Below are 24,312 nucleotides of genomic sequence, written 5' to 3' on the forward strand. Positions count from 1 at the left end.
GTGCACTGATTTACTTTTACACTTCTCAACTTCATTTGAGACAAAAATATCCCTATCAATCTTTTTCAGCTTATTGAGCATTCCTTCATGCCTCTTTATTTACAGTTTCCCACAGCAATTTGTGCTTTCCTTGCAAGGTGCTCTGTGAGTAGCATCAGCAGGTACTGCCCTTTTTTTCAACTAAGTACTGATGATTAACAGGCTCATTTCTGTCTCCCTTTCCAGGCTTGTGAATGTCCCATAGGACTTGCAGCTTACTCTCAATTTATCCTTATGTACTTTGGCAACCACTGTTTACTTCAATGCGAGCTCCGTCTCAGTAGGAGCCTGATTAAGTTTAAACATGCATGGTTCGCAAAGCACGAAGACAAGCACAAAAATAAACGTCCAAGTGTCGAGTCCACCAGTGTGCAATGTGTCCTCTCTTACAAGCGTCTTTTTTTTTTTAGATAGCAGTTATGTCCGAAAGCTGCCTTCAATTTTGGCGCATTTGGTTCTCTCAGATCTTGAATGCCTGTTTACCAACATCCCTCAAGAGAAAAGTGTACAACAGCTGTATCTTACCGGTACTTACCTATAGGGTAGAAATGTGGAGGCTAATGAAAAGGGTTAAGCTTTAAGGAGTATAGGCACCTAATTTTGGTGGCATGTTTTTTTCTCTACAATGATGCGGAAGACACTACCATGCATGAATCACTGGTGGTATTCGCCTACGACCGCTAAATAATCTATAATAGAATTTTGCTGTCATGCTGTTTAAGTTTCAACAGCTGAGCGATGGCTGTGACGTCAAAGTATGGTTATGTGTCATGTGAGGCATGGAAAAGCTGCGATATAATTGCTGCTTCATAGTTATAATTCACTACAGTACTGAAACCAGTCTTCAAGAGCCGGAATGACAACGAATGCAGCGATAATATTGCAGTTTTCTTATGCCTCAGATGACCTATAACCCCATTCTGACATCACAGTCATTGTTCAGCCCTTGAAACCGAAACAGCAGGAGAAAGTAATTCAATTATAAATTATTTAGCAGTTGTAGAATACTAGACGATATCCTATGTATAATGATGCCCCATGCATCATTACAAAGAAGAAAACACGTGCCCAAAAGTTAGGTGTCTATATTCCTTTAAGTTAAGGACAACCCAGCGAGCCATGGAAAGAAAAATGATAGGTGTAACATTAAAGGGACTATGCAATAAATTAATTGAGATTACGTAAAGCAGACGAGAGATAGGCATTTCATCACTCGTCACCCCAACGCAAGGATTTTTAAGCTAGCATCAATAACAACGAAGATGGGCACGACATCGTTGCGGCCATGCGTTTACACGTCTTTTTCGCCCAGGTTCTGACTCTGTCACTGCTGGGTGCTACATCAGAGGATCCTGACCTACCGTGGAATGCCGCAAGGCATGAATCTACTTCTGTGTCATTCAACAAGGCGGACAGCAGTGCTCTGGAGCGACCGCATCGTGGCTTTGAAGCTTATCCGTGTATGCATCCAGGCTTGACTCCAACGCAACAGCTCATCTGGCAACAACCAATGGGCGGTACTTCTGTGGAACGGCTACTTAAGCGGCCACTCAGTGCGAGGCTCCCGGGGCACGACATCGTTGCGGCCATGCGTTTACACGTCTTTTTCGCCCAGGTTCTGACTCTGTCACTGCTGGGTGCTACATCAGAGGATCCTGACCTACCGTGGAATGCCGCAAGGCATGAATCTACTTCTGTGTCATTCAACAAGGTGGACAGCAGTGCTCTGGAGCGACCGCATCGTGGCTTTGAAGCTTATCCGTGTATGCATCCAGGCTTGACTCCGACGCAACAGCTCATCTGGCAACAACCAATGGGCGGTACTTCTGTGGAACGGCTACTTAAGCGGCCACTCAGTGCGAGGCTCCCGGGGCACGACATCGTTGCGGCCATGCGTTTACACGTCTTTTTCGCCCAGGTTAGTTATTTGTGCCCTGGCTCTTGTTACCGGAGTTCGAATCGCTGTGTTATTGCGGTGTCGTGCCCCAGCGACCTGTTTCGTCTCGTGCGAGTGTGCCATGCCTTTATATATTGTGTATTGTTCGGTTTGAGTCAGTTTTTACTGATGCTCTCCGGGGACGTTGAAAGCAATCCTGGCCCTGATTCCGCAAACAGTACATCGAGTACACTGGGTGTAACCACCGATACTGCCACTATCGCTGGGATCTTTGCAGTTGTTAAGCGCTTAGAACTGGGCCAAACTAATTTCCTTCAAGAACTGCAGGCAATAAGAGAGAACCAAAATGCCATGAATACATCTCTGGATGGTCTTCTGGGTAGAGTTTCAGCTCTCGAAAATGATATGGAAGTCATAAAACGTAATGAGGCTGCTTGCGTATCTGCTCAACCCCAAGCCGTTGATGATCTAGCGCGGAATTTGGCCGAGCTTAAGACATCGCTTGATGATGCGAACAACAGATCAAGAAGAAATAACCTGGTTCTTCTGGGTTTGGCTGACTCGGCTACAGAGACATGGAGTGAATCTGAAGAGAAGGCTCGTGCCTTCTGTCTAAACCAGTTGGGTGAGCCCGTTCATTCAGAAAGTATTGAACGTGCGCATCGTATTGGCCAGTTCCAAGACGGTAAAAACCGCCCGATAGTCATTCGGTTCTGCAACTTTAAAGACAAGGAACGCATTTTGTCTTGCGGAAATAAATTGAAAGACACAGACTTCGCGATCCGCGAAGATTTCACCCGGGCGGTGCGGGTGGCTCGAGCTAAGCTTGTAAGCTATGCTCGTGCCAAGAAAGTTACTTTCAAACTTCGTTATGACAAAATGCTTATCAACAAAAAGTGGTTCGTTTATAACCCACTTCAAGACCAGGTTATTGAGCATAAACCTTAACAAAAGGCCAGGCAGCTGCGCAATGGGTTCCAGCGCCTCATTCACTGCGGTCTTGCCAGGATTCAGTCCATATCTGATCTTACTATACTTGTGGTGAACTGCCGTAGCATAAAGAATAAAATTGATGATTTTGCCACGCTTATTTCCTCAGTCCAACCGCATGTAGTCATGGGTACTGAATCCTGGCTGGACGATTCGATTCACAGCTCCGAAGTCTTTCCAGCAGATTTTGAAGCTTACCGTTGCGATCGACACTCACGTGGAGGTGGCGTTTTCCTGCTCATTCACTCCAGTCTTCGCTGTTCTGCTCTGCCGGAACTTAATGGCTGCGAAGAATCTGTTTGGCGGAATCTACATTTAGAGAACGGGCAGCTGCTTACGCTTGGCTGTTTCTATCGTTCTCCTATGCGGGCTAATCCAGATGTATTTGTATCCCTCTCTGAATTCATAAGTAAGATGCACAACGATTACATCATTGGAGGTGATTTCAATATGCCTGAAGTTACATGGGCTGACAATAAACCAGTCCTTACCAACCTGTCAAAGCTGTATGTTGATTTCCGCGACCTCATTATTGCAAACGACCTGTATCAGTTTGTTAAGGAGCCAACCAGGTCATGCCATGGTTCCTCGTCTGTTCTAGATTTGCTTTTTTCTAACCGAGATTCACTTGTGCGCGATAGTTATATTATCCCAGGTATCAGTGACCACGACTGTGTCGTTGCACACGTGCCAATGACCCAGCCTTCAGTGCCACACAGGCACCCCAGGAAAATTTTCTTCTATGATAGAGGCGATTACTCATCACTATCTAGCGAGCTTGCCAACTATTTACAAGACTTCATATCCATGAGCCAGCGTTTCGATGCTACTGCGCTGTGGGACATATTTAAGCAGAAGCTTGATGTGCTCATTGACAAATATGTTCCTTTCAAAAACATATCAGCTAAGCGGCGCAAGGACAAGCCGTGGGTAACTCAGGAAACTGAACTATTGATTAAGAAAAAGCGTCGTCTCCTAAACACGTACAAAAAATACCGGGACGCAAAAGTTCTTGAAAAGGTACGTGCTCTTGGAACAGACATAAAAGTTAAAAATAAAGCTGCGAAAAAAAGATACATGAAGGAGTTAGGTGCTAAAATTCAGAGTAATCCAAAAGAACTGTGGAAATTTCTTAAAGTTAATGGCCGTGAATCAGTCGGTATTCCGGCACTGAATAACGGCGCTGAACCTATAACTGATGATTTTGATAAGGCATGCTGTTTCAATGATTATTTTAAGTCTGTTTTCGCAGCGAACTCGCATCATGAAATGCCAGTCATGGATGCCCATGTGCAAGAGACAATGCCTGAGCTAACAATTACATACAACGGTGTGTTAAACCTGCTGAATAACATAAAGGTGTCTTCGGCAAGCGGGCCCGAAGATGTTCCCGGTAATGTCTTGAAGGTCTGTGCTGAAATCATTGCTCATTACTTAGTTATTCTATACTCGAAATCGTTAGATACAGGAATAATACCCCAGCAATGGAAAAACGCTAACGTGGTGCCCATTCATAAGGGTGGTCCTAAAAACATAGTTGCTAATTACAGGCCGATTTCGCTTACAAGTATTAGTTGCAAAACGCTTGAACACATAATATATAGCGCGTTGATGAAGCATTTGGAACAAAATGAATTTTTCACTCAAGCTCAGCATGGTTTCAGATCAGGTTACTCGTGTACGACGCAGCTCTTAGAATTTAGCCATGATATTTTTTCATTTGACAAGGGTCTACAAACGGATTGCATTTTTTTAGATTTCAAGAAAGCGTTTGATTTGGTACCTCATGATTTGCTACTGTATAAATTATCTTTGATCAAGATTCCAACTACCCTTCTAAACTGGCTTCAATGTTACCTGCAGGAACGCAAACAACGTGTATTGATTAATGGGTCCCAGTCTGATTATGTTCCTGTATCTTCGGGGGTACCGCAGGGGTCTGTTTTAGGACCTCTGCTGTTTCTAGTTTATATTAATGACATTTCTAAATATATGACCTGTAAAATACGTTTATATGCTGACGATTGTGTTATCTACCATGTTATTAACAGTTCTTCAGATTCTTGTCATTTGCAGTGCAACTTGGACCGCATACAGCAATGGTGTTTGAAGTGGCAGATGTTTCTGAATCCAATAAAATGTCAGTTTATTTCTTTCACGCGCAAGCATCACCCTTTCTTGGCTGAATACAAACTAGATTCTACCCGACTTTCTAGAGTTACTCACTATAAATACCTCGGCGTTTACTTTTCGTCTAATCTCACCTGGAATGAGCACGTCGAGCACGTTTCTGCTAAAGCTTATGGCATGCTAAATTTTCTAAGAAGAAATTTTAAAATGGCACCACTAAAAGTTAAAGAGCTTCTATATTTCACCTATATTCGGCCAATATTGGAGTATGCTTGTGTTGTTTGGCACCCCCCTACTTTAAATTTAACAGACATGCTTGAGCGTATTCAGAACTTTGCCGCTCGGTTTGTCTCAAGTAATTATGATTTTAACAGCAGTGTTACTAACATTAAACTAACTCTGGGATGGGAGCTGTTACGGAAACGCCGTACCAACTCCCGGTTAGAAATGCTGTACAGAATCTATCACCGAAAAATAAAAATAGATAAAGAAAATTATTTGCTTCCACCCCATTTCAGGTCAAGCAGACTTGACCATGGGTGGAAGATTAGAGAAATTAAATGCAAAACTAACACTTATCAAAACGCATTTTTCCCATCTAGCATTCATGACTGGAATCGCCTGCCCCATGAAATTGTTGAGTGCCGTTCCGAGTCTATGTTCCGCGCGTTACTGTCGGATGTATGAGTGCGCAGTTGGCTTTCTTTTGGCTTTTTTTAATCACGCGGTCTTCGTTCTTGTTGGTCCAGCATCATTTGGTCAGTTGGCTTTTTTTTTCGTCATGTCTCTTTGTTGTTTCATATTTCATTCATTTTGTACTTGCTGTGTCATGCCTTGTTGTATTGATTTTTTTTTCTTCCTCTTTGTTTGTCTGGCCTATTCTTCTGTTATGTATCCTCATCCCCCCTGCAATAATGCCTTCGGGCGCTGCAGGTATTTCCAATAAATAAATAAATATAGACAATTAAAAATTACGCTCCTCCTCTCCCCCCTCAACTCGTACACGCGGGGCACCAGACAAAAATAAAGAAAACAGGTCTGAGACTGGGCCCCGCCCATGAATACATCATCAGATGACGTTCGCTTTGCAACTTCCGGTTGTTGCTCCTAGCCCCCCAGCAGCAGCGTCGGCGGCATGGCGGCATTTCTCCGGTCTCTCTTCGCCTTCCTGGATTGCGGCGCGCGTCGGGTTTCTTTGCTTGCAGTCTGTTGTAGTTAGCAGTAATAAACCCAGACCTCGAGGTGCGACTGCTCACTCTTACGGCCGTGATGGGCATCGAGCCCTATGCGTGCCCACGAAGAGCCGTGCGAGTGGCTCCGGAACTCCCGACAGAAGGAGGCGGCAGAGGAAAATTGAAACCATATGCGCGAAGGCAATGCCCTGGACCGCGCTTGCCCGTGAGGGTCGCGCGGCGGCACAAACAAACGATTTTCACGGCTACCGGAAGTGTGCCCGTGACGTCGTGGCTGCCATGGCTCCAGCGAATGACAGAGTGTGGTGGCCTGGAGACGTCATGGTACAGTGACGTCTTTCTTTCACGATTTTAGTTCCAAAATTGGTCACTATGAGCACACCAATCAGCCCACGAATTTTAAAAAACACGTTTTTCTTTAATTTATAATAAATTGCCGGATCAGTTCCGAAGACTTACGCTTGGTGTGAATGCTCATTAGCATCATTTCTAAACATAGAAAACATTTACAAGCGACTTTGAATTCTTTGCATAGTCCCTTTAAGAGACTGGAAGCGGGCAGAGTCGGTGAGGGAACAAACGCGTGTTAATGACATCCTGGTCGAAATCACGAGGAAGAGATGGGCTTGGGCAGGGCATGTAATGTAAAGGCAAAATAACCGCTGGTCTTTGAGGGTAACAGAGTGGATTCCAGAAAAAGACAAGCATAGCAGGGGGTGGCAGGAGGTTAGGTTAAAGAAGTTTCCAGGCATAGGGTTGGCGTAGCTGGCAAAGGACAGGATTAATTGGATAGATATGGGAGAGGCCTTTGCCCTGCAGTGGGTGTAGTCAGGCTGACGATGAATTTTGACGTGTTACTGAGCTTTTGATACAACTGCTACTCTAATCAATTCACACAAATTCCCCACTATTTGTTAGTGATTCTTTGTGATGTGGGCCCCGTGCAGTGAATAAATCATAGGTTGGTGGATTCACTCATGAGTCGATCTCATTCGGGCTGACATCCAGGTCTCGATCTGAGTGGAGGGGAGGGAAGACGCAACCAAGGAGAGCGAGCTGGCCCCAGTGGCGTCTGTGGATGAGGGCTGTTTTTCCTTCCCCTTTGGTAGTTTACGCAGGTGCAGTAACGAGCAGCATGGAGATGTGTTGGAAGCATTGACTAAGTTCCATCATGTCGCTGCGCTGGGAGGCAGGGGTCCTTTGTCGCGCGTCTCAGGGCCGTACGACATGTGCTCTTCAGTAAGACCGTGTGCATCTTGAAACAAAATGTCGTCGGCTCAAGGCCGTACAACACGTGCTCTTCAGTAAGACCGTTTGCATCTTGAGTCAAAATGAGTGAGTTCAGATGGGTCACGAGTTGTAACGAGTGGCTGACCCTGGATGAGTCGGAGTGAGTCCAAATGAGTTGTGAGCCTAAATGAGTTATCAGAGTGAACCCATAGGTTGACCAAAGTTTTTTGAAAGAGCCGCACTAATTTTGCCGAGGTATGGAAGAAACGCCTATACTTTAATGCACTGCCAGTTGTCCCATCCTAGCTAAGCCCCAAAATATTCCATAGCTCCTCGAGCAGCAAAGCTGTCCTGCAATAAGCACCTTTGAAACAGTTCAAGTCTTTGGATAGTCAAGCAAAGGCACCTGCGGTTGTACCTTGTTGAAATAATTCCATTGGAGACTGCATGCGATTGTGCTGATGCTCCTATTAGAGAACTTCTTCACTGCACCTAACGTTGGCATCATGGCTGCTGTTTCGCAGAAATTTGTAGTAATTCGACATTAAACACAGGCAAACAAATTTTAATTCGACATTAAACACAGGCAAACAAATTTTATCTCAATCAGCCTGCAGTCATACAGCAATTACTGTTATTTTTTTGCTCAGAAGGTGACCATTCATTTGTACTGCTCTTCAAAATTTTAAGCAGCAGACTCAATTAACATAAACAATTATTGTGTTTATTAGGTGCTGTCTAAGCAACGTTCAACATTTTCAGTGTTCAGAAGGCATCATGTATCGTTCGGTGCAAGATGTCGGCACTTGCACCTTGTGCTTTCATGGCAATTTATTATTTGGCTCAGAAAACCATTCTTTCCGAGTTCAAAACAAACAGAAAAGTGCCATGTACGCTACACAAATAGTCACCATTCACCCTGTAAACTTACAGTCAAACCGTGTGAGAATGTAATGCCTGCTGTTCAGCAAACTTCTGGTACAAGTCACAGCGATTGACAGGATGTGCTCATGAAAGCATTCCGTGGTCACATGCGTCGCTGGAACCTTATATCACTGACTCTGCAGCTGAGTTGAATCTCAATGATGGAGAAGAGGAAGTTTCAGACTTGGCCACAGAGAACAGTGGGGTATGGAATTACAAGTAGCACTGCATTGGATAAACAAATAAAGCAGGGTAAAAAGACAGCATCCTCCTCCTTAGTCTATCCGAATGTACTTGCATGGTTAAAATCCTCTTGCAGTCATTCTGTGAGCTTTGTTTCTGAGGGCTGCTGTCCCAGTGCTCAAGGACTAGGACTTGAACAGGAGAAAAATGGTTGCTCTTCCTCATTGAAGAACTGTGGAATGTAAGAGGTCTGTAAGAATGCTTGCTCTCTGCCCCTTCTGAGCTGTCCCTGCCTCTCTGCGGCAGAATTAAAGCAACAGGAGAGGCCTCCCGGGGACAAAGAGGTGAGAACCATGCCGTCAGCAGCTGGCATCTGTGCCAACCATTGACTGGTGCCATTGACACTGCACAGAGGTTTCATCTCAGTCAACAAGGCACATCAAGGAGGTTTTGCAAGTACAAAGGGGAAGCTTGTGCAAGCCAGGCATCAGTCACTGTATAACAACAGGAAGAGGAGATTTTGTAAGCAAGGAGACCGCTGATATGCGGGGTTTGAGTGCTATACGTACCGAACTATCGGCAGGACGCATGGAGAAACTGGACTCAACAAGTTTCCTTCTTGTTTCTTTCTACAAAACACTACGGCTCATCTTTCCAGTGAGAGTATACAGCACAGCGTCTACTCGCTCCCTGTCCGTGTCATGTGCGCTGGAAAGATGAGTCGCAGTGTTGAAAACCACCAACTGGACCAGCTGTCTACACTTGGTAGTATGCTTTGTGGAAGACAAAAGCGATATCTCATACATTCTTGAATAAAAAATTAGTTGCTCGCATCATAGCTTCATTGATCCATTTTTTCTGGCACCATATTTGGCTGCTACAAAGCATTATTAGGCCACAAAAAAAAAAAAAATCACGGCGTCATAAATTGCTTGAGAGGATCATTACTTCGTTCCAGTATGAAAACCATCCGTGAACACGTAAAATAATCGTCGTTCGCTGGTTAAGCGACGACTGCGGCCCACAGGCACCGATCAGGTATGCGCGCCGCGATGTGCACAAGTATTTTTCCTCGAGGGAATGACCGCGACAGCTGTGCGTCGGAGGAGCATTCCTTCTCCGGCGCGCAGCAAGCCCCCGTACTGCTCACCTCTTGGTGGTGGCTGACGATCCAGTTGCTGGAGCTGAGCTTGAGCACCACGTATGCCCTGAGCAGCTCGCCGGTCGTCTTGCTCTTGTAGGCGGCCCGGGCGTCGTTGAAGCTCAGGTCCAGCGGGTCCCGCTGCGGCGACAACTCTGCACTCTCGCTCCGATCCAGTGCCGCCGGGGAGGCGCTGGACTTGGGCCGCCGGCTGCCGCCGGGGCTCGACGCTACGCGCAGTCCCAGTCCGCAGCGGGCCGGCACCGGCCGCTGCAAAACGCACAGCAGTCGCAGAGCAGCCATCGCGCCTACTGGCCCCGATCGGCGCTAGCGGCAAGGACACGACGCAACAACAAACACGGCCAACTCCGGCAGCGTGAGCTTGCGCTTGTGACACTTGTGGCGCTTGTGGCCTTATCGTCAAACACTGACGTCACAAAATACAGTTTCGGTTTCGGTAAGTAATTTTTTTAAAAACGCTATTGGTAGAGGCTTCTCCCAGGCTAAAAACATCAAGTGCAAAAATACATTAGCTAAGTACACGCAGCACTATAAAATCCACCGTATTAATGTCTGTAGCTTAATGACGCTGCAAATCACCATAACCAAGCTTCGTTCACTTCATTTGCACTCAAATTATGGTATTTATAGGATATGATGAAACCAATGGTACTCAAATTAAAGGAGTAGTCTCGCCTAATTGTCGTTACATGTTTTAGGTTCTAAATATTTGCGAAAGCCACCACTATGCATGAATCATCATGCTGTTTCGGTTTCGGTTTCAACAATTGAGTGATGGTTGTGACGGAAGCATGGACGGCAGTCACGGCCGGTCTAGGTGGCTGGATACCGCATTCCGCTTTCCGAAGAGGACGCAAGTGAAGCCACCGGAAGTTTAGCGGCATGTCCCGGAAGTTTGGTGTCTGCTGTTTATTTCAATGCAAAAAGTCGCGTCTATCGCCCTTCCGTTCAGTTTTTCGCGTTGTTTTCGTGTAACGTCTACCGTAATATCAAAGGAATAAGCAAGCTCAACGCGAGAAATGTGTGCATTGCTTGTGGAACCGTGTAATTTCAGAGAAACCGAAGGAAACAGGCATGCAGGTCTCACCATGCCGCGGCAAAGGGTACGTGCATTAAACACTATTTTCTGATCTGGTTCTTGTCTTACGAGCATAATTAGGGTAAGTAGTGGAATGACGATCAGTCTGGCCAAACAAATTTTCGTGTAGCAAAGAAAAGGCAATGGCACGGAAATCCTGACATTCGAACTGCCGCTGTCTCAGTTTCGGGTTGATGGCAGACGATGTCTCTCCTCACCGACGACAGCTGATGTTCATCGCTTTAGGGTGTCATTTACCTTCCAGACGTGCTTTTAATCTAACTCAATAGCACAGCCATGTTTCATCTACACAGCGCTAGAGAAACGACTGACGAGAAAGACGAATGCTGCAGCGCATGTTAGAAGCGCTGTTCTGGCCAGTCCCCCTATGTGGGCATGTGCTATAGTATGAGGACAACAACAAGCGCTGTTAGAAGTAACTGCACCAAGCATCACGAATAACAGCCCATTCAGGCATAACTTGCTACAGTACGAAACAGTACTTGATACACTAGCTCCGTCTAAAAAGTAGTACCATATACCTTTTGGACGCGCTAATGTGTACCAGCAGAACACCGACGGCACCCCACCAGATTGTGGCCTCGCCCCCATTCAGGTTCAATCTAAACATAATTCGGTAAAATGGTCACTGCAAAGTCGGCTGCCTAATGAAGGCTTCCACCTATTCTTTCTTAAATTTATACCGCATTGATGGTATAACGGGCTTAGAGCGCGACAACGTGCATCACAACGAGCAGAGTTGGCGACGCAAGCGCAACGGGACGACACACCGAGCTGAGCAGACGTGGCTCCGTACGTACTGTGTATAGCGACGTTCTTCCGTAGAACACGTTCTTGGGCAAGTTGGTTCATAGCTTGAGTAGATGAAGCGCACAAAAACACAGCACACAGTAAAGGAAGACACGAGACAGGCGCTACTTGCAACTGTTTATTAAGTCAAGAATGGCTTATTTATAGCCATGAAGAAGGCGTGCAGGAAAGGGTACAAAAACAATATAACAAACAACAGGTAAATGACTAGTGCGAGGGGGAGGATACTACAGAGTGGGGAACAAAAGTGATTCAAATCTTTCTAAATTTATCTAAAAATATACTTTCATTCTTATGAATGACCAGCGATGGGGAGGTGACACAGGAACTCCCGCTTTTTTTAATCCGGTGGGCTTCTAGCAGTTCACGGACAGTCTTATCTTTACTCCTATATAATATCTGAGTTTCTTGGAGCTTCGCTTCACAAATTTTTTGCTCTTCTTTGCCGCAGTCCTTGCAGTGATGCGGCAAATGTGATCCGGTACCAGTTCTTAGCGAGCGTTTATGCTCCGGTAGGCGTTCATTAATACATCGGCCTGTCTGGCCGTTGTACACCTTTCCACAAGTCAGCGGGATGCTATAGAATACCCCCACAGCACATTTCAGAAAAGGGTTTGCATGTTTAGTTTCGCATTCTGCTGATTTTGCATTATCATGTACAATCTTCTGACACAGCGATGCAAGTTTTCTGGGTGCAGAGAAAACCACCGGGAATTTGTATTTTACAGCAACATGCTTAAGATTATGGGCCACTTTGTGGGAGTATGGAATGACCACCGGTTTGATTTTCTTTTCAGATACTTCAGGGATTTTGGCCTCGGACGCCGAGGCGTGCGGACGTGTCTTGCGTGTGCTCCCCGGTTTTTCGATGTTCCTGGCGGATTTATGCTTGTGCTCAAGCCAACTTCGATTGGAATCATCAGCGGAAGTCGCCAGGATCACCTGGATACCGAAATTGCGGCAAGTGGACCCAATTTTCGGCTATTTTTCGACTTTGACGCGTCGTCCCGGCGGCTGCGTTCTACCTAGCGTCGACTCCGACCACTGCCCGCCGGCCAAGCGTCGGTGTGCCGCGCCGCCGACCCCTGGGGCTTAGCACGGCCGGATATTTTCGGCGGAAATACAGGTTGTTGTTCAAGGGGAGGATATTTCTCCCGAAGAATTTTCCGAAAAGGTCGGTTGGTTCACGATCAACACAAACCAGCAACGCGGCATCAAGATGGCGGCCGCGAGGGAGAAGGCCAAGGTGTCGGCTCGGATCGAGGAAGGAGACAAGATGGCGGCCACGTGAGCACCAAATCAATCAAGATGGCAGGGAGGAAGTTGGCGCTGCGCTCCGTGGCGTCACAGCAACCACGCCTACCTACTGGCCTGCATAAGGTGATAATCCGACCGAGCGGAGGATTGAAAGCTCTATCTTTGGGTGGAGACGTGAAAATATATGGGATTGTGCGAGCCGCTGCGGGCGTGAATCTGAAGGAGGCTAAGGAAGACATTATTCAACTTAACACCAAGGAAAACACCATTTTGGTGGGCACCATGAGTGAAGAAAGAATGCATCGGTACCTGAAGATAAAAACACTTCAGGTTGATCAGAAAAAGTACGACCCCCTGGTGCCTGGAAAAAATCAAGTTAGCCGCTACCTTCTAAAACAGCTCAATAACCTGGTTGTGGAAAATCCGTTTGGCGTCAAAAACAGTCTTTCAGTCATTGAATTTCTGCGGGAGAACAACTCACTAGGTTGTATTTTTTATGTAGATGTGGTTGACCTCTTTTACTCTATACCGCATGCAGAGTTGATGGCATCTGTCTTAGCCTGCATAGAAACGAACGGCATGATTTCTTTCCAAAATACTGCCGGTATATCTGTAGATAACTTTCTAGCCCTCTTAGAGTTTTATTTGTCTTCGACAAACGTTTCCTTTCACAGTCAAATGTATGTGCAAAAGCGTGGTATATGTATTGGTTCATGCGTCGCTCCCGTACTGTGCTACATCTTTCTTGCGGGCATTGACAGAACCCTATCGGGGGCATTTGACGCAGGCAAAGTTCTGAAGACCTTTAGGTACGTTTACGATTTTTTAATTATATTGACTAAACATCGCCCTTGACTTACTCGCAAACTGTGCAGTATATTTTATCGGATATTAAACAACATGCTAAGGGTTTGGTTTTTAAATATGAACTAGCGAAAGAAAACAAATTACAGTTTTTAGATATTGACATAACCATTACTGACGAAGGTGTTTGCTGGATGTATCGTCCTCGTGCCCGCGAATTGTTGCCGTACGATTCGACGCACTCGAGAACAGTGAAACGTGCCATTGCCATCATGTGCCTTGATTCAGCTCTAAAGAAATCGTGCTGTCATAATGTACAGGAAAGCTTTGACGCACAGATAAAAAAGCTTAAACAGGCAGGCTTTCCTTCCCTGGTGGTTAGCTCTGTGACGGAAGCATTGCTACAAAAGGTAAAAAAAGAAAGAAAAAAAGAGCGCGGATGGTGAAGTATCTGAAAAGAAAATCATACCGGTGGTCATTCCATACTCCCACAAAGTGGCCCATAATCTTAAGCATGTTGCTGTAAAATACAAATTCCCGGTGGTTTTCTCTGCACCCAGAAAAATTGCATCGCTCTGTCGCAAGATTGTAAATGATAATGCAAAAAATCAGCAGAATGTGAAACTAAGCATGCAAACCCTTTTCTGAAATGTGCTGGGGTGGGGGGTAGTGTATAGCATCCCGCTGACTTGTGGAAAGGTGTACAACGGCCAGACAGGCCGATGTATTAATGAACGCCTACCGGAGCATAAACGCTCGCTAAGAACTGGTACCGGATCACATTTGCCGCATCACTGCAAGGACTGCGGCAAGGAAGAGCAAAAAATTTGTGAAGCGAAGCTCCAAGAAACTCAGATATTATGTAGGAGTAAAGATAAGACTGAAAGAAAAACTGGTAATGGCGCAAGAAACGGGGACACAGAAGGCACACAAAAGACAGGACTGTCTTTTGTGTGCCTTCTGTGTCCCCGTTTCTTGCGCCATTACCAGTTTTTCTTTCAACATGAACCAACTCGCCCAAACTAGTTTTACTTGAAGATAAGACTGCCCGTGAACTGCTAGAAGCCCACCGGATTAAAAAAAGCGGGAGTTCCAGTGTCAGCACCCCATCGCTGGTCATTCATAAGAATGAAAGTATATTTCCCTTGTGTCGTCGTTCTCTCGCCGTGTTTGTCTCTTTTTTAGCGCTGACCTGTTTCAAACGAAATGCTTAACCAACTAGCCCAGCACCATGTTTTGCTAAATTTTTAGATAAATTTAGAAAGATTTGAATCACTTTTGTTCCCCCTCTGTAGTATCCTCCCCCTCGCACTAGTCATTTACCTGTTGTTATATTGTTTTTGTCCCCTTCCTCCACGCCTTCTTCTTGGCTATAAATAAGCCATTCTAGACTTCAATAAACAGTTGCAAGTAGCGCCTGTCTCGTGTCTTCCTTTCCTGTGTGCTGTGTTTTTGTGCGCTTCATCTACTCTAGCGACGTTCTGTCGTCTGCTAGTACCGTCCCATAGCGATGCAACGGACCCTTATTTTTGGAACGTCTTTCCCGAGGACTTTGCTGCTCTCCTCATGCAGTTGACGGCGCAGCAGGTAGGCATTGTCACGAAGAAAGACGAGAACGTCGAAAAGACAAGGTGCTAAGTGGAAAACGGAAACAAGCAGAAAAACCGTGCTGAGGTCTGATTTCATGCACTGCCAAAGGTTCCGGTGGCTTCACTAGAACATATGCTGCCCAACTTCCAGTGGCTTCACTTTCGGGTATATCTAGCCTCTATGTTTTTAGAAAATATGTCCCTTCAACATTTTAAAACGTTTTTTCAAAGCATTTTGGAAAACAAAAACCTTTTATTGGCGTCGTGTGCTGTTGCGTTTTCGCTACTATGACTTTTGCCAATGCCTCCTGAAGAACATGCCTGAAGTAGAGTGTACTACCTGAAGCGTTCAGGGGTTTTTCTGCCCGCCGTAGAGCGCGCATCCGCCGTACGGCGGCGCTGTCAGCTGATTCTCTCTACAGAGGGAGATAGATTAGGCTTCAAGTATAGTAAAGAAAAATCTGCAGCCATGACATTTAATGAACCCCGCCGCGGTGGCTCAGTGGTTAGGGCGCTCGACTACTGAGCCGGAGTTCCCGGGTTCGAACCCGACCGCGGCGGCTGCGTTTTTATGGAGGAAAAACGCTAAGGCGCCCGTGTGCTGTGCGATGTCAGTGCACGTTAAAGATCCCCAGGTGGTCGAAATTATTCCGGAGCCCTCCACTACGGCACCTCTCTCTTCCTTTCTTCTTTCAATCCCTCCTTTACCCTTCCCTTACGGCGCGGTTCAGGTGTCCAAAAAACCAAATATTATTATTATTATTCATTCAATGAAGAGGGCGGCGAGCATAGAATACAGGAGTTCGTGCTAAAAGTAGTGAATGAGTACAAGTATCTTGGGGTGTGGATAAATAAGTGTTGAGTATCTGACAGAGCATGAAAAATATGTAATGAATAAAGCTAGTAGGAATGCAGCTGTCATGAAAAATAGGGCACTGTGGAATTACAATAGGTATGAGGTGGTAAGAGGGATCTGGAAAAGGGTGATGGTCCCTAGCCTGACTTTCGGTAATGCGGTCCTGTGCATGAGACCAGATGTTCAAGCAAGGTTAGAAATCAAACAACGCTGCGTAGGGAGGTTAGCTTTGGGAGCACATGGCAATACACCAAATAAGGGAGTACAGGATGATATGGGATGGGCGTCTTTCGAGAGCAGAGAGGCTAGCAGTAAGATAGCATTTGAGGAACGATTGAGAAGGATGGAGGAAAAGCGGTGGGCTAGGAAAGTTTTCAGATACCTGTATATAAAGAATGCTGACACGAAATGGAGAAAGCGAACTAGAAAATTGACAAGCAAATATCTGGACAGAAGTAAGGGGGCAAATCAGCAATTGTCGGTTAAGAAAAAGGTTAAAGGAACAGAGAGAGCTTTGTGGAAAACAGGGATGCTGACGAAATCGGCACTAGAAACATACCGGACCTTTAAACAGGAAATTGTCAAAGAAAATATCTATGATAATTGTAGGGGAAGTTCTTTGTTGTTTGAGGCCAGGACTGGAGTTTTGCGGACTAAGACGTATAGAGTCAGGTACCAGGAGATAGACACTTTGTGCATTGCGTGCGGAGAGGAGGAGGAAACAGCTGAACACTTGATACTTTTCTGTAAAGGGCTTCACCCTACAGTGGAAGGCAGCGGGGCTGACTTACCCAAGGCATTGGCGTTTAGGGATAGTGAAGGGAAAGTGGATTTTAAGAGATTAGAAGTAACCAAGCGAAGGCTATCTGATTGGTGGCTAAAAGCAAGACAGGAGTAAAATTTCACAAGACATGGCTAGGTGGCTTGAGCCACCGCCCGATGTAAAGGGTTCAGCCGTATCCATCCATCCATCCATCCATCTAGCAAACGACACGCAGGCAGCACAGAATTTTATTGTGACTGTCGTTTCAGCAAAAAGTATGCCTTCTGGTGCGCTGTTTCTTATATTATTTGTGTGGCGTGTTTAGTGTCACCGTTTAACAAGTGACGCGTTGATGACTGCAGTTGCTGGAGGGAGTAGCGAGCGAAAATGCGTTGCTGTTGCGTTCCGTTTTGCACTTCCAGTCAGCGAAACAAGAAGCCCGGCGTTTCGTTCCATGAAATTCCTGCCGACTTAGAACTCCGGGAAAGATGGCTCAAGGTAATTAGAAGGAAAAACTGGCAGCCAAACACAACATCAAATTATTCTGAAGTTTGTAGCTTGCATTTCCAGCCAAGTGACTGTCGGGAAGGCACCAAGTTGACGATGTTGAAAAAGGGTGTCGTGCCAAGCATCTTCAATCAGTAACCGTCGTACCTAAAGCCGGCACCAGCGAAGTCCCGCGACGACAGCTGTATAAAAAAGCGAAAACGCGAAGACTCGCCTGTGGGCACCGTCCAAAGTCCTGAACCTGGACCATCGGGCGTGACCGCCGTAGAGGCCGTAGAGCTTTACCTGGCGGCTAGCGAATAAAGTGATGCAGCTGGCACAGTAAGTCCTGTTCCCGTCCGTCAGGCCGCGTCCGTCTTACTCTCGTCCAGGCACCCAAACAGACAAATAAAAATCATCAGCGGCTTTCGATCCTTGACCGAAAAAAGTGGCGCGATAAGGAACGTGCTTGGAAGCAACGAAATGAAAGGTTCAAATGCACTGTTGACGCGTACAAAAAAGAACCGGAACGCCTCAAGGAAAAATGCCACGTAAAAACGTTCCTTCGGATTGTGGCAGACTCCGAACACGACAAGAAAGCCAGGCTATTCCTAGATCAGGTTGTTGACTATACGGCATAAAAACCAGTGTGGAGTGAGACCACCGTCCGACACTGCATCATTCTGCGCAACATTTCTCCCAGGTGCTATGAGCATCTCAGAGCAGAACAACTCCTTGTCGTGCTGGTAGAACCACACTTAACAAATACATGGGGACTTGCTCAGGAGAAGTTGGGTTCAGTAGCCTGGTCAAGAGAAGGTTGAGCACAAAGCTAGGTTGTTTAGTCACCTCACAATCAAGGGTGTGTAGCCTAGTCATAGACGAGATGCACATCAAACAGAAGCTGTAATATCACAGGCAGAGGGACGCTTTTCTGGGAAACATTGACATCAGCCCAGATCTTGACCATCTCCTGCCAGTGCAGGAAAGGGGTAAACTCTCCAATTCTTTGTTGTGTTTCCTGCTCTGCGGGCTGCACGATAGGTTCAAAATTCCAGTGGGGTATTTCTTCACCAAGGGATGCACAGGCGAAGTGCTGGCAGAAGCTATCAGGCATGTGATAAAGAAGACGGAAGAAACTGGATATAAAATTGTCAGACTCGTCACAGACAACCACAAGGTCAGCGTGTCTGCAATAGAGTTCCCATCACAAGGGCAGCCACAAATACGAGTGCCACATCCTGCCGACACGTCTAGGCACCTCATGTTGGCTTTCGACCAAAGTCACATAATCAAAAACGTAGGTTCGCAGTTCCTATCGAAGGAAATGGGAGCAAAGAAAGAAATCTCTTCACTCGATGTCAGAGAATTGTACAACATGCAAAAGAGGTCTGTAACGTGCCAAGGGAGACGACGCTTACAGCTACATGGCCGGTGCAGTAAAGAACCCAGGTTTATTGAGAGCGCGGCTTATAAAGCCATGAACGCAGCGCGCTGCACACACTGCGCATCACTGATGCGCATCCGCGCTGATATAATCAGTACACGTGTCCGATACATCCTCCCTCGGGCAACACACAAAAGAGACTTAGATACATATACACATTTGCCGAAACTTATGACACTTGCTGAAAATGTTCATCATAATGAAGCTTCTGGGGAGGCCGGACGACACGAGTCGACCTTCTAGTAGCCTGCGTCGGACGGATGCCAGGCGAAGGATCGCCGTCGCTTGCTGATAGCATTGACCCTGCGGCTGATTCTAGAGATGACGCCTCGGTGGCTTGTGCTGTTGGTTCAGCTGGTGCTGCAGGCGCCGGCGCACGGGAGCTTTCACAAGGTGGAATCTCCTCGCAGTCGTCGTCACTTTCGCCGCTATACTGTTCACCCGTCCTGAGTAGATGTCGGCGGTTTCGCCGCAGAACCCGGTTATCTTGCGTTCGTACCAAATAGGAATGTGGAGCAGTTTCACCAACGACCTTTGCTTTTGGGAACCACGCAGTCGCATCCTGAAGCCTCACCTTCGTGTCTCTGCGCAGTATTGGCAAAGGCTGCCCGGCCCTGGCTTGGTGGTGCTTTCTCACAGGGGTCCGGGACACCCTACCGAAGTCAGGAAGGTTAGAACGAAGTCGCCTTCTTTGCAGCAGCTCACCCGGAGAATGGCCATCTTACAGTGGTGTTGAGCGATAGGCTAGTAAACCCAGCCAGTAGTCCTCCCTCGCCTCTCGAGTCTTTTTCAGGATGCGCTTTACGATTTGGACACCTTACTCATCCAAGCCGTTCGACTGCAGATAACGGGGGCTGGAGGTTACATGGTTGAAGTCGTATGTTTTGGCAAATCTGGCAAATTCATGGCATGAAAACTGGGGTCCGTTATCCGTGCAAACTTCTACAGGTACGTTGAACCTGGCGAACATGGCACTAAGGGCTGCGATCGTAGTTGCTGCAGTTGTGTCGTCAAGTTTCTCAACCTCAGGGAAATTTGAAAAGGCGTCATAATCAACCACGTACGAATTTCCAGCATAAGAAAAGATATCTACGCCGACCCTATACCAAACACATTTTGGAACTGGCCGCATTAAAAGTGGTTCACGTGGTTGCCTGCACGCGTACTTTCAGCAGGTTGCGCAGCTTTCCACTAGCGCAGCTATTTCGACGTTCAGACCGGGCCAAAGTACAAGAGTTCGGGCCCTCTCTTTGCACTTGTGCAACCCGAGGTGGCCAGCATGTATTCTGTTCAGGATGCTTCGTTGCATACTCTTCGGTATTACAGCTTTCGAGCCTTTCAGCACTATTCCATTAACGACTGACAGCTCTTTCGCAAAAGGCTTATGTTCCCCGTTCACCGGCTGCCCGCTTGTTAAGCTCTTCCTCACGGCCTGTAGGTATACGTCACGAGACGTTTCTTGCTGCAGTAACCGCTGCGTTTCGGAAGTGATCATGTAGCCCAAGGACTGTACCGCATGGATCTCCACGTCGTCGGTGGTATCACAAGTAGTGCCAACTTGAGCTTTGCCCTGGTCAGCCGTTGAGCGTGACAACATGTCCGCGAGAACCAGCTGTTTCCCGGGAATGTACTGCAAGACAAAGTTGTATTTTAGTAGCCGCAAAAAGAATCTTTGCACTCGCGGTGGCATGTCGGCGATTTCCTTTTGCGCGATCGCTATAAGCGGCTTATGGTCTGTTCCGATAAGCACTTTTCTTCCGTACACCAACTCGTGAAACCTCTCACAGCCAAAACAAATTCCGAGTGCCTCCTTTTCAATTTGTGCATAGCTTTGCTCGGCTCGGGTTAATACACGAGATGCATACGCTACCGGTCGCCAATCACCATTGTAGCCTTGCAATAATGCTGCACCGACACCTTCCTTTGATGCGTCGCACGTTATCTTAGTTTCCCGTTGCGGATCGAAGATTGCAAGTAGGGGGGCGGTAGTCAAAACTTGCGTCAAGATTTGCCACTCTTTCGCGTGGCTTTCTGTCCATTGGAACTCTGCGCGGGACTTGATAAGCTCTCGTAAAAGCGTCGTTCGCTCGGACAACCGTGGCACGAATTTGCTGAAATAGTTCAGCACTCCCAGCATCCGCTGGACGTCAGTCTTGGACGTTGGTGTCGGCATGTTCGCCAGGCTTTCCATAAACTTTGGGTCAGGCGATATGCCCGTTCGGCTGATGACGCACCAAGGAATTTGACTGATTTCACACCGAACTTGCATTTCTGCGCGTTGAAAGTCAACCCTGCTTTCTCTGCAGCCTTAAGCACTTCCGTCAACCGTTCATCGTGTTATTTTTCCTGGCACCTCAAACTAAAATGTCGTCAATGTATACCAGCACCCCAGGTAGGCCCTCGAATACTTGACTCATAGTTTGTTGAACTACCTGCGGTGCGGACGAAATGCCGAAGGGCAAACGCAAAAAACGGTATCTCCCACGCAGTGAATAGAAAGTGCAGATCTTAGACGTGCGATCGTCAAGCGGTATCTGATGATAGCCGGAATTCGCGTCAAGACAGCTGAAGTACGCGGCATTGGTTAAACGGGCTTCTAAATCTTCGCGCCTAGGAAGCGGGAAATGCTGCCGCTTTATGTACTTGTTAACAGCTCTGGGGTCCATGCACACCCGTAGCGTGCCCTCTTTCTTTTTTGCCAGAACTAACGGACTGGCCCAGTCGGTAGGCTCGGTCACTTTAACAATTATGCCAGCATGTGCCATTCTTTCAAGTTCCTTCTTTAGAGGTTCTTCCAGTGCCAAAGGGACTCGTCGAGCTGGTTGCACGATTGGCACCGCTTCAGGTTGCAGGACCATGCTGTATGCCTGCTGCAAACAACCTAGGCCCTCGAAGACATGCCTGAATTTCTTGAGAAGTCCGTCGTTGGAAATCTTGTCTGTGGCGTCTACACGCTGGACCAGCCCCAAAGCCTCACTAGCTTCCAGCCCGAGTATGGCCTGACGGCCATTTTTCACAGCAAAAAATGTGACCGTAGCAGAAGTATTACGAATCCTTACTTCCTGCGTAGACGTTCCATAGCACGCTATGGTAAACTAAAGCGGCTGTTTGGGCTTGTTGGTCAGTGAACATGGTAAAAGAATGCAGCGCGAAAAAAACAAGGACGAATAGAAGTGGACAGCGCCCTGTCCTGTGTACAGGACAGCGCCCTGTCCTGTCCACTTCTATTCGCCCTTGTTTTTTTCGCGCTGCATTCTTTCACCACGCTATGGTACCGCCGTTATACGCCCTCAGCACCGAATTTGTTGGCTTCAACTCTTCAGCTCCCCTCAGTTGGCGGTAAATTGACATGGGAAACAGGCTTGCTTGCGACCCCGTGTCCACTTTAAAGCTTATCTCGTGATTGCGAACTTGGGCTTTAACCGTCCAATCCCTTTCCCGAATAGATGTCGTGATCTCGAGAATGTCGAAGTCCTCGTCTTGCTGTCTTTTGACTTCGCTGACTACCGCTGACGCGCAACTGCTTGCAAAATGGTTCAGCTTGTGGCACAAACGACACCTCTTTCCAAACGCTGGGCATTTCTTCGGTTTATGCCAGCGGTTGCACTTACGACAGTGAAATTGTTCTTTTTCTTGCTTCCACTCTTGAGGGTGGCGCCGTGCGCCTCGATACGGCGTCGACTCTGTCTTCCCCGCTACGCCATACTTCGTTTCGCTGCGCTGCCGTCTCCGCTGCTTTGCACATTTCCTCTACTTTTTGCAAAGTCAGTTGGCTGTGCCGAAGCATTTTCTCCCGTAGTCTAGGATCGTGTGTGCCAAATACGATCTGGTCCCTTATCATGGATTCTTGCAAAACGCCAAAATTACACTGCGCTGCTTGCTTTTTCAGGTCACGAATAAATTTTTCAAATGGTTCACCCTCCGCTTGCTTTCTTGAACGGAATACATATCTTTCGTGCACTTCATTGCTCACTTCGGCACAATATGCATCAAACTTTCTCACCACTGTACTGTAGTCGGTCTTGTCTTCACCCAGCGCGAACTGGAAGTTGTTGAAGACGTCCAGCGCGTCGTCACCCGCCATGCTCAGCAGGAGGGCCGCTTTCGATGCTTCCGTTTTCGGCTGGTCCTTTGCCGCTGTTGCCTGCAGAAATAACTCAAATTTCTGCTTAAAACGCTTCCAGTTATCCGTGACGTTACCCGTCAGCCGCAATGGCTGTGGTGCCTTCAGCAGGTCCATTACGTGTTCTTCGCGGGTACGATTTCCCTCAGGCGTCGACAGGCAGCGGAGCAACTTCTGACACCATGTAACGTGCCAAGGGAGACGACGCTTACAGCTACATGGCCGGTGCAGGAAAGAACGCAGGTTTATTGAGAGCGCGGCTTATAAAGCCATGAGCGCAGCGCGCTGTACACAGTGCGCATCACTGATGCGCATCCGCGCTGATATAATCAGTACACGTGTCCGATACAGGGTCCACCGTGAAGCCAGGGCGATTTCTCACTAGAAAACCCGTCTACCCATCTACCATAGAGAAAATGGCAGTAAAACCAGCGATTGAGCTCTTTTCACCTCCTGTACCGCTGCCTTGAGCTTTATGAAAGAACAGGCTGGACACACATGCGATGCTAAGTTCTTAAACGTAGGCCCGACAGTCGAGTTCATGTGCAAGATGAACAAGTGGTTTGTAACCATGGACGTCAGTAACCATAGCCAGCACATTCATCAGAACTACCCGGACACAAAATAATTTTCTGACATTAATGATCGAAGTCTGCACTGGCTTAAGCACGAATTCGTTGAGTACGTGGAAGGCCTGAAAAATGCGAGCACCCAAGAGAACTTTTTAGCTAAAGAGACCACGCCCTCATGTTCACGACACTGTAAAATGTACACTGCATCCGATTCTTGCTAAATGAGTGCCACTTCAAGTTCGTCTTGACGCACAAATTTTCAAGTGACCCCATTGAGTCTCTCTTCGGCTCTTTGCGGCGTTCAGCAGGATGTAATGACATGCTAGATGTGATAAGTGTTTTGAGCGGGTTGGAGAAAATGCTACGTACAGGTATTGTTGCAGCCTCAGAGAACAGCAACGTCAGAAGCTTCACTTCCTTTGTCTCATCCCGTGCCATTGACAATTTAACTGAAGCTGGGGCCGCCACTGCTGCTGAAAACGAAACTATAGATCTGGCAACAAACGCACTCCAAGACATGTGTGTCGTCGGAGCCTTTCCTGCCGACTCCGGAAATGGCAGCTATCAGCCTTATTGGGGGCTACATAGCTGGTGTGGTTTCCGAGGTCGAATGTGACAGCTGTGTGGCTTTGGTGCAAAAACCCAAAGGAAATGTTGCTGTAGACAGTTTGACTGCCCACCAACACATGGGTGGACTTTTTTACCCGACGTCAGTGCTCCTAAGAGTGTTACAGGGCCTCAAGAAGTTCGTCGATATG

General features: G+C 47.1%; 2 protein-coding genes across 2 annotated transcripts in view; both read right to left on the reverse strand.

The window, feature by feature from the left end:
- The window catches only part of slgA (proline dehydrogenase slgA), a 174,193-nt gene extending 162,201 nt beyond the window's left edge, over positions 1-11,992 (reverse strand). The window contains exon 1 of the mRNA XM_077655754.1: positions 9,737-11,992. Within this exon, the coding sequence (XP_077511880.1) occupies positions 9,737-10,030 (294 nt within the window). The 5' untranslated portion in view covers positions 10,031-11,992. The remainder of the gene's footprint in view (positions 1-9,736) is intronic.
- A 10,474-nt stretch (positions 11,993-22,466) lies between these two features.
- On the reverse strand, positions 22,467-23,543 carry LOC144120376 (uncharacterized). The gene has a single exon (XM_077652731.1). It carries the CDS (start codon positions 23,097-23,099, stop codon positions 22,467-22,469), a length of 633 nt encoding a protein of 210 aa, XP_077508857.1. The 5' UTR covers positions 23,100-23,543.
- Positions 23,544-24,312: the final 769 nt, after the last annotated feature.

Source organism: Amblyomma americanum, chromosome 2, assembly GCF_052857255.1.
Source record: "Amblyomma americanum isolate KBUSLIRL-KWMA chromosome 2, ASM5285725v1, whole genome shotgun sequence".
NCBI classification, from domain to species: domain Eukaryota; kingdom Metazoa; phylum Arthropoda; class Arachnida; order Ixodida; family Ixodidae; genus Amblyomma; species Amblyomma americanum.